The sequence below is a fragment of the Brachyhypopomus gauderio genome, unplaced genomic scaffold (assembly GCF_052324685.1).
Source record: "Brachyhypopomus gauderio isolate BG-103 unplaced genomic scaffold, BGAUD_0.2 sc34, whole genome shotgun sequence".
NCBI lineage: Eukaryota > Metazoa > Chordata > Actinopteri > Gymnotiformes > Hypopomidae > Brachyhypopomus > Brachyhypopomus gauderio.
This window is the reverse complement of record NW_027506866.1, coordinates 2,142,287-2,152,735: the sequence shown is the minus strand read 5'-3', so window position 1 is coordinate 2,152,735 and position 10,449 is coordinate 2,142,287. Positions and strand designations below refer to the sequence as shown.

General features: G+C 43.9%; 1 protein-coding gene across 1 annotated transcript; it reads right to left on the bottom strand.

The window, feature by feature from the left end:
- Nucleotides 1-3,731: 3,731 nt before the first annotated feature.
- On the bottom strand, nt 3,732-9,219 carry LOC143485515 (homeodomain-interacting protein kinase 1-like). Its single transcript, XM_076984963.1, has 11 exons — nt 8,986-9,219; nt 7,501-7,865; nt 6,695-6,818; nt 5,899-6,018; nt 5,713-5,799; nt 5,242-5,423; nt 4,686-4,899; nt 4,426-4,523; nt 4,157-4,305; nt 3,947-4,069; nt 3,732-3,757 (listed from the first exon to the last, which is right to left on the bottom strand). Exons 1-11 carry the CDS (start codon nt 9,217-9,219, stop codon nt 3,732-3,734), a joined length of 1,722 nt encoding a protein of 573 aa, XP_076841078.1.
- Nucleotides 9,220-10,449: the final 1,230 nt, after the last annotated feature.

The window sequence follows — 10,449 nt, the reverse complement described above, 5'->3', positions numbered from 1 at the left end:
GGATTCGGCGGGGTGTTTTCAATAATGTCCTAGAATCCTTTGGTACTTCTAAACCTTCATCCCTCAAAATACCCAGCAGTTCATCAATTTGGCTTCTTCCACATGTACTTCTTGTAGCCCAAGAAGCAAGCTTTTCCTGAAAGGTTACCTCATCTTCTTTGGCAGATTGAGTGTGTTCTTCAGAATCAGTTGACACATTTGCTCTATATCCAAAATCTGAATCTGCATCACCAGGTTCAACCGTTTCATTTGAGGTACCGTTTCCCTCTGGTGTTAAAACTTCATTTTCTACATCACACTGATTGAAATCTACATTTTCAGGGCAATCATCTTCACTGCTACATTCCAGGGCAATTGCTGCAGCTTCTGATCGAATTTTTCGCCAGCGCCTCAGATAAGACATGCCATTTTCTACAAAAATGACAAATCCAGTAGTTAGGTCTACAATAAAACTAGTTTCAGAATTCAAGTGTTAATTTAACCAACAAACCCATAAAATGTAAACAGGTTAATTTATTTTATGAGAATATTTACCCTTAACTACCAGTAACAGCATTTGAAAGTCCATATCTATTCAAAGACATAAGACATAAGGCTGCTGCAATTTGGCGACATAATCAATTACGTTGACAGCAATAAGTAGTGTTTATTAATACTTTTACTTTACTCAAATAAACCAACACCAATCCGTTTTTAACAGCTTTCATAAGGATTAAGTACATTTTGTATTACAAGAAATAGAAAAACAAAAACCTGTAGTACAATGGACATACTGTACAAAGAAAATCAAATCCATTGAACACGCCATTTGCAATACGCCCGGCGCAAAGTTGAGAGGCACTCTGATAAAAACTACGCTTCATACATTTTGGCGGGAAATGAGCTCTACGGCCTGACGCTGTTGGGAAAAATGGTTGCTGCCCTGGCTGTACAGAGACTCGGTCAATGCAAAACGCGCGAAAGTATTTGAACTTACCCACCGCCAAGTTAACAACTTAAAGCTACCCACAGCATCACTCAATACTAACAAATTTGAATGAACTTTATAGCACAATTCACACTTTTTCTTTTCTTTCATTTTAACTACCACATCCCACCTTCCATAACGCAATTTACACCATTCACGGAGGCTTCTGTTATTTTGTCTTGAGCAATATGAGAACTCTGGCAAAAGCCACAGTGAATTTATTCCTATTGTTGATTTTACAAACTACACCCGACCAAATTTTACATTATTCTTATGCAAGCCTTGCAATACCATGAAGTCAAACTTTAGCTAGCTAATATATTCACTAATAGCTATAGCTATTTTAGGCTATGAATGGCGCCAGTTAACCAAAAAGCAACTGCTGAGAACTAAAGTATCACATAAAACGCGAGCTCAACAGCCATGTCCCATAAAATAAAAAACCAATACCAAAATGAATTTATATATTTTCCTCACCTTCGTTCACCTTCACCGTCCACAAACTCAGAACTCGCTACCGTGAACTGTGCGTGAAGTCCGACAGGTGCACCTTAGTCCTGTATCTTTCCGCCGCATCACTTCAGAGTGGAGGGACTAGTTCTGTTGCCTGACAACTGACATTGCTTTCAAATGTTTTAAATTAGATGTCAAACGTCCAAGTCAAGTATAATAATATTATATCAATCTTATATCATTTATAATCTTATACATACTCATATTAATATCAGTATTTGATAATGTTAAAATGTCACGTCTAGCAGAAGTTATGATTCCGACGTTTACCAGACGTTGGGTTTTGGTTAACATAACCCACAACTAATTGTTTGTATTTAACATAAATTTGACATAAGAATGCAATGTTTGAGTGACGTTGGATTTTGGTTACGTATCATTACGACACAAAAACAACAAAATACCAGCGTCTAATGATGTTAGAATGTAACGTCGAGTAGACGTTAAGATTCCGACGTTTACCAGACGCTGGGTTTTGGTTAACATAACCCACAACTAATTGTTGGTATTTTACGTCAATTTCACATCAGGATATGATGTTTGGAAGACGCGGGATTTAGGTTAGATAACATCATGACTTAAAACCAACAAAATATCAGCATCATATGTCGTCACAATTCTACGTCAAATTGACGTTAATATTAGACGTTATCCTGACGTTAATTTTTTGTCATCCGACGTCATGACCAACAGTCAACCAAAAATCAACGTCTGGTGACGTTGGTGGCCAGCTGGGTAAAAGAGTTAGTTCCTGCCACACAATCTAATTGGTTAAGAACTGCTCCAACTGATCAGATATTTCACCATAACGCCACAGCTGTGATGAAGAATACAATTGTCTTTATTTTGTGTCTGCATTATCACACACTGTTAAAAAGCTTCTCCAAGTCACGTGTTTGCCAAAAGTTTAATAGACACGAATTAGTTCGGCGCCCCACACACAGGACGTATACGGTGTACATGTAATGTCACAGAAATTCAGTGGATAGAATTATTAGTAGGAAGTATCATGTATTGATTTTTTATTGCAAAGGCCCTAATGGGGAAAATACCTTTATATATTTCTAATCTACTTCCATTTCAATCTAATTTATCTTATTTATATAATACAAAATCACAAAATAAGTTGCTCTTAGATAGCCCATTAAAAAGAACAGAGTTGGTCATGGTGAGCGGTGTCGGCCAGAGGAGGATGGGTTCCCCCCCTGAGTCTTGGTTCCTCTCAAGGTTTCTTCCTCATGCAAAAAACTAGGGAGTTTTTCCTTGCCACTGTTGCCCTTGGCTTGCTCACTGGGGGCTAGGACTCGGCACTTGTAAAGCTGCTTTGTGACAACAACTGTTGTAAAAAGTGCTATATAAATAAAATTTGATTGATTGATTGATTGAGTTGGGGAAAATGGCTTTTTCATTGTATGCGCCTTATGTTTGGAATGAGCGTCAAGCTGTCTTAAACCTAGGCTTCTTACCCTCTCTGAAATTGTGTTGTGTATAGAAGTATTGTATGTCATTGTGTATAATTGTTTTGTTCTGCAAATATTGGCCAGGACTCCCTGGGAGAAGAGGTATTGTAACTCAGTGAGATTCCTCCTGGTTGAATAAATGTTAAATAAAAATAAATATATAAAACAGATGATGCATCTGAAATAAACATAATTTAAAAACAAGATACTAAAATAGGCTAAAACAAACAAAAGTGGACTAACAAACAAACAAAAAAGCCCAGACACTGCAGTATTGAAATTCTGTAATAAAGTCATTTTTTTCAGGTAAGAAGAGCCTGCTGAGGGGTAGTTCAAAGTCAAATTCAACTTTATTGTCAAATCTGTGATACGTGCGGGACATACACAGGATTGAAATTACGTTACTCTCAGACTCCATAGTGCAGCGGTAAACATTTACTTAAAATTAACATTAACTAAAACAGTAAAAAAAGGAATAGTACAATAGTAACGGTAAGTACAATAGTAAAGATAAAAAATATAGCTGAGTTGTTTATATATATAATAAAATAAATAGAGGTCTCTGAAATTTACATTCAAGTAAGTGGCGTATGCAGCAGTAAGTAAACATACTGTATGTGCAAAGTGAATGTATGAGGAATCTGGTGTAATTACGATTAAAGTGAACGTATGCAATGAATTAGAAATATAATGTGCAAATGTAACAGGAGTGCAAATTGAAGAAAGAGCAGGGAGTGAGTTGATCCTCCTGACTGGTGGACTGGTGCCAGGGGGATCTGCCTCCTGAACTGTCATGAGATCACAACAGATCCTGGACCTGTAGGAGGAGCCAAGACACAAAATGGCAGTGAGATATCAATACTCCCAGCTGAACTACTCTCTGGACTACACCTGGTTGCAGCATGTGGATAAGACAACAGGGCGAAGATAAGATTTTCTATGGGGCAGTGTGAAGTGTGACGGCAGCTGCAGCGTGAGAAGGCAAACTGCTCTACAGACGCTCTACCTGGCTCAGAGAGGCTGAAACTTGGAGGACGCGGCTCTGTGTCTCGGCGCCGGGCAGGGCTGCTCTGGCAGAAGGCACAACCGAGGTCTTTTTGGACCATCCCGGAGGCCGCGGCGCTCGATTCTATAAGGAGATGCGAGACAGTGATCAACGACTGCGGCCTGTCGACAGAGCCGGAGGGGAGGGAGAAGCAGAGCGCGTGGGACTCACCCGGTGGGATGACCATGGCCAGCGACTTGGGCAGGGTGGCGGCGTTTTCCACAAAGGTGGGCAGGCGCCTGGGGCTGAGCGGGCTGCAGGTGTCCGAGTCCCGCACGGTCACACAGCTGTTGACGTCTACCCGCTTGTTCACGCCGCAGCTAGGGAGGAGTGTTTAAATCCACAAAGTGAGCAAACAGAAGGGTGACCGTTTCAACACAGAGCAAACACAGAGCTCAGAGGCACAGGAGGCGGAGCAAAGGAGTTCGTGGGGAGGGCACCTGGTGGGCAGGATCTTGGCATTGTCCTTGCCCTCGGTCTCGCTGGAGATGGTGATTATTCTGACAGCGGGGTGGAGTGTGTCCGAGATGACGATGGGCTGAGATGGGTGCGTGGCAGAGGACACACACACAACCAACAAACAGGGCACATGTACTTAATGGCAAGACCCTTCAAACATAGCTGAAAAGCACATTTCCGGTGAGTAATTTCTTATCTGAACACCTGCAGTGTTTAATGTGAGCTGTAGGTTTGGGGATACTGGTGCAACACACGACAAGCTTGTGCTGGCAGGCCCACCTGGCTGTGTTGGTCGGGCTGGCTGCTGAAGGTGACTGGAGGGTTGGAGTTGGTGCTGGCCCCCGCCCCCAGCCCCGCCCCCAGCCACACCCCCACTGCCGAACAGGCCTCTGCTGCCGTCGAAGCCCGTGCACCTCCGCTTACAGATCTCCATGTTCTGGAAGCAAGACTTTACACTGCAAAGTGAGAGAGACGGAGAGTGAGACAGACAACGAGAGTGACACACAGAGTCAGTGAGACAGAAAGAGGTGAGTTACAGCACTGTGCTACAGCAAGTTACAATAAGATGGCGTTCCTTAAAAAGAGCTCTTTGGGGTTTTCTTCCATTTGCATGCAACTTTAGTGTGCTTCCAGTTGGAATTCTTAGCTCCTTGTCTGAATACATTTTACACGAAAGAAGCAAATTATGGAGCGCCCAGCCCTGCATAATGATCGACACGCAAACCATCCTGCCCGCGTCGGAGCTGGAACACAGGCTGGACTGTGTGAGACGGAGGGACGGCCCTGTACATACTCACTGTGCACTGTGAGGGTAGTGAGAGAGGTGAGCCATGGTGACGAATGGGTGTTTGAGAGTCTCCAATGGCGTGATCCGTTTCCCTGCGTCCAGCGTCAGCATCTTTTTAAGCAGGTTGATGAACTCCCACCGGTCAGCCTTCTCCACCTGAACGTCTGTGCCTTCCAGAATGGGCATGTTGACCTGCATGGGAGACGAACGGGTAGGTCATATTATGTGCCAGCAGAGGGCGGCGATGTGCATAAGACGCTGTTTCAGCAGCAGCATTGCCGTGTGTTCCTCTGCATTTCACAGGCGCTGTTGTGACTTACATACACTTCTTATTATGACAGCACGAACCCTCGAACCCTTGAACTCAAAACCAAGACCTTGCTCTACATGCTCCACCAGCAGCTGGTGCGCTTTGTTCTTCATTTGCATGTCACAGCAGTGATGCTAAGCGTGCAATAAGGTGTACAAGAGCACAAATAACCTGCTTCATGTCATCGAGACGGTCGAAAATGTATCTCCTGGTCTCTTGGGACTTGACGCCAAGCTCCACCTCATGCTCTAAAGGCGTCTGGGGAACATAGAAGGAGAAAAAACGTTCAGGTGTACTGTCAGGTGCCATTACAGATCTCTTATGAACCGAACACATGGCACAAGAAGGATGGGGGACCTTGAGTCTCCACAGATGGTAGCTGGAGCCAGAGCCCCTGTGGAAGAAGCATCTGGTCTTGGTTCCCGCACTCAGGAGGTTCTCTGCTGGAAGGCCCTGCGTCTGGGAGATGTACCGGATCTGCAGCGACAGCGTACAGGAGGGATGATTTTATGGTATGATGGGATGACTTTATTTTATGTTCATATATTGATCCTGAAGACGAGCTAGCAAAGACAACTACTCTATCCAAACCCTACATGTCCCTACAGCCACAAAGCCACCATGGGTCTGCACCTCTAACACAGTAAGGGCTTCGCTTTCCTAAAACACCTTGCACCAGTCAACCCTGTTGTACTGGGAGCTTCACCTGGACCCATCTTAGAATTCCACTGTCATGCAAACCTGAGATTTTTTCCCACTGCAAGACAGTATTTCTAGCACTACTGTAAAGAGCTCTTATTAGATTTCCAATTATAGCCAGCAAACACATCTCAGGCCTAAAGGGCCCACAGATCACACTCTCAACACATTTGAGTTAATTGTTTTGTTGGTTCCCCAAAAATCATTCATAGTCTCTTCCTTGCCAGTCATTACAGAACAGCTAGCAAGCTGCATAGTTAGAATAAAGGTGGCCATCACTGTTAGCAACTCCACTCTTCTCCCAAACAAGATTTACATCTTTATTACACAGCGAGGAAGTTCTGGAAAGGAGGTGGGAAAGCAGACTCTAAATCAGCACTGTTCTTCGATGCTTCGTGAATAAAGACAGAAGCGTGAGAAAGGCGAGGTTCGGGTCCGAGGCCCGTTGGCTGACCTGATCGTATTCAGATGCTCCAGGATACAGGGGACAGCCCAGGAAGAGCTCGGCGATGACACAGCCCAGGGACCACATATCGATGGCCTCGCAGAACGGGAGACCCAGGATGATCTCGGGCGATCTGGACCAAAAAGACAAAAACGTCCATCATGACGTTTAGCATGATACTGTGGTTTGTGGTGATTCAAAGGTACTCACTTTAACACAGAGTGATGAATTAATGTGTGAAAATGTAAAAGCTTTAAGAAGTATTTTTTTTACTACCTGAAATATTATTTTGGTAAATTGGTAGCACAATACTGGCCTGTGCATTACCCATCTACTACTGTAGTGTAACCTGACACTGACACTACACTGACACACTGACACTACATACTGATGTGCTGTTCTCCACTACGTAAATACAGAACAACACTGCCATGGTGTAACTACAATGGAGCAGTGCAGGTACCCTGTACTGATATTACCAAAGCCTGAAGCATAAAACCATAAAACCAACCAAAAAAATATTTTTATGTGTGCTGAGAGCATCTTAACTTCTCAGGCACTGAAGATATTAAGATATTCTTTGGTGTTTGGATAAATGACAACACTTACATGATCCAGTTAAAAATACATCATTTATAAATCAAATGGCAATCAAACGCGTTGCAGTTCATCGTAATGCTTATCACAATCTTAATGTGCAGCCGTGTCACCATAGCCATCCACAACGGGCAGTTCACCTCTCAAGCACACTCGAGCGGAAGCGATTCCCACAACCATGCATCTGTTTCCAATATGCCTTAGGCCGCGCCACTCACCGGTAGTATCTGGTCTGCAGGTAGGAGGAGCACACGGCCTTGGAGACGTGGGTGGCGGAGCCGAAGTCGATGACCTTGACCCGGTACGGCTGCCTGACGGGGTCCACCAGCATGATGTTGTCAGGCTTGAGGTCGGTGTGGATCAGGCCCAGACTCTTCATCTTCAGGAGCGCCATGGCCAACTGCTGCACTATGGGCCGGATGCACTTCAGCGGCAGCGGGCTGTGCTTGACGAAGTCCTGCAGGCTCTGCCCCAGCATCTCAAACACCAGGCATAAGTGGTTCCTGTGCTGGAAGCACTCGTACGAGCGAACAATGTTGAACTCGTCTACGTTCTCCTTGTTGAGACGGCTCAGGATGCTCATCTGAGCAGATGGGGGAAGATGGGACAGGCGTTAAATTATGTGGGCACAGCATTCAAGGGCTAATATGCTACGTAACTTCAATAGCATCAGCCCAGTTACTGCATGGCTCCCTTCAGACATTTACTTTTGCTATATTTGGCAGATGCTCTTTTCCAGAGGGAAATGACCCCTGATCAGTGGCGGCTGGTGCACAAATAATTGAGGGGGGTGTAAACAAATTAAAAACAAATAAAGCAGTCTTATTGCCCTTTATTTATTTGAACATGAATTTTGCCCTAACGTTCTTCAAGTGAATGCTTTGTGAGAAGATTATTTTGTAAAGATAAAACTGAATTTTCTCTCATTTTGTATGAGCTGCTGCTCCAGCCTGCTGATATTCAACATGAACCGATTTACGTTGGAGGTTCGCGCGAGGTGGGCGGAGTCTCGCCCTACGATCACTCGCGAAAGTATAAACCAGCTTTAACGAACCGCAGCTGACTGACACTACCAACAAGAGTGGGTGTGTCCAACAAGAGTGGGTGTGTCTGAAACCGACCAATTAAACTGCAGCCTCAGATCAGTGCTTGGCAAAAGTTTATGCCTCTCCATGCACTCTCATTAGACCGGTGCCCCGCACACAGGAAGTGTGCACAATGTAAGCAATTAAATACAATTATGTGTTTACACTTTTAATTAATTCAAACATGGCAATTAGACACACAGTGTCACTAAATAATTTCCTCACTATCGCAGTTTATAATGAACTCATTTTAATATCGGAACAATATTAAGGGGGCGGCGCCCCAGCGCCCCATATTGACCAGCCGCCACTGCCCCTGATTACAAATTGCAGTGTTAGCCAATATCAGCCTATTACATCTTATTAGAGCAGGAACAAAGCAACATCACAATCAGGGCTACAATTGTGTAACGCGGGAGTACAGGGAGGTACTTGACGTGTGAAAAGAGAAACAATATAAGCCGTGAGAGCACGGTAAAACAATAAACAAAACTTCAGACAGCTGAAACGGATCATTGCTGATTACTGCAACTCCTGGTGGTAGAGGGAGTGGCAGCCGAGCCAGCCCTGACACATTGATTCTCAAAACCTCTTTTAAATCTACCATCATTTCCCCACCTCGATCAGGCCCTGGCGGGCATAGGCAGGGTGATTTTTCAGGATCTTGATGGCGACAGATTGACTGGTGCCGCGCTTCCAGCACTTGGCCACCTGGCCAAAAGTCCCGCGGCCAAGGAACTCCAGCACCTCGTATCTGTTGGAGGCAGAGCAGAGGACCTCGTGCTGCACTAGACGGTAGTCGTCCATGCTGAGGAAACTGCTGCTTGTAGCCATGGAGTCAAAGTACGCCATGGACCAGGTGGTAGAGATTTAACCAATCTGAATATCTTATTTAGTTATCTGGGTTAACTAACCTCAGAACAAACTTTTTGAATAAAAAGCAGAAGAAAACGACACGGAATTCATTCGTAGTCGACCGTAAATGTTGTTCTGTTTGCACATCACTATGACAACGCGTAATGTAAACTAGCGGTTTCCATGGAAGCTCAATTCGAATTCTACGATTGTGACGTGGTAACAGGCACCACAACGCGCTACGCAGCGCTGCTTTATTAGCATATAAGATCAAATATAAGGTCGATTAATTTCAAAACAACACACAAAACAACAGCACTGTTTTAAATGTGCGTGTTTGGGTAGCCAGCTACAGTTTTGCTTTTTCTCTAATTCGCTCGCTAGCTATTACCTAACCACCCCCCCCCCCCCCAAACGATCACGTTGGCGTATTAATATGTAGTTAAGATATATGCTCGTTTGGGTAGGATTTAATCCAGTAGCTCTACCTTACCTAACAAACTAGCAATATTTTATTTAATGGTAGTTTATTTTCAAAGCACACAATCTTAACGTCTTAATGCACTCTCGAGTTTACCGCTGGAATTACAAGAGGTTGATACATTTCTTATGTATTTGTAACTTATATATTTGTAACGTTATATAAGCGAACCATTCAGTCAAATAGCTATTTGTTGCGAAACGAAACACAGTTCATTTCAAGCATCTTCAAATGCTTTAGCCAATATCCAACACTTTTTTTTAATCTGAAAAAGCAACATTAAAATGAAAGTATTTCCAAGTATTTCAAGCAGTCGTACGAACCCTAAAATTGGGTCTGTCCACTACAAACTCCTTTATGCTTTTAATTCTTCAGCCGAACGCTTGGTGAAGGGGGTTGTATAGAAGGATAAACTGATAGCACATGTACATCTCAGAGACTCTGCTGGATGTAACACAGTTCGTCTGGAATACGTATTTAAGAGCGCGTGCTTATCGCCAACACGTCTCTGATAGTCTGTGGTGGATCGTGAAAGACCTCCAGCAGCTGCATTACAGACCTACCTGGCTGCGTCATGATCGCGCCTGCGTCTCGGAGACGCTTATGAGATCTCTCCTAGACTATTTAATACGGCGTTTATTCATCTGTAGTACGTCTTTTAAACGGCAGGCTTGGATGCCAAAATGACGTTCATACGCTGCATTCCAGACTTATATGTACAGTAGGCCTATAGCTAAAATGCAGCT

Excerpts from the sequence above, each read along its gene's own strand:
- LOC143485515 (XM_076984963.1), bottom strand. The coding sequence starts at position 9,219 with ATGGCGTACTTTGACTCCATGGCTACAAGCAGCAGTTTCCTCAGCATG. Across the intron at positions 7,866-8,985 it reads CCCGCCAGGGCCTGATCGAG|ATGAGCATCCTGAGCCGTCT; the intron begins GTGGGGAAATGA and ends CCATCTGCTCAG. Across the intron at positions 5,800-5,898 it reads ACCATCTGTGGAGACTCAAG|ACGCCTTTAGAGCATGAGGT; the intron begins GTCCCCCATCCT and ends TATGTTCCCCAG.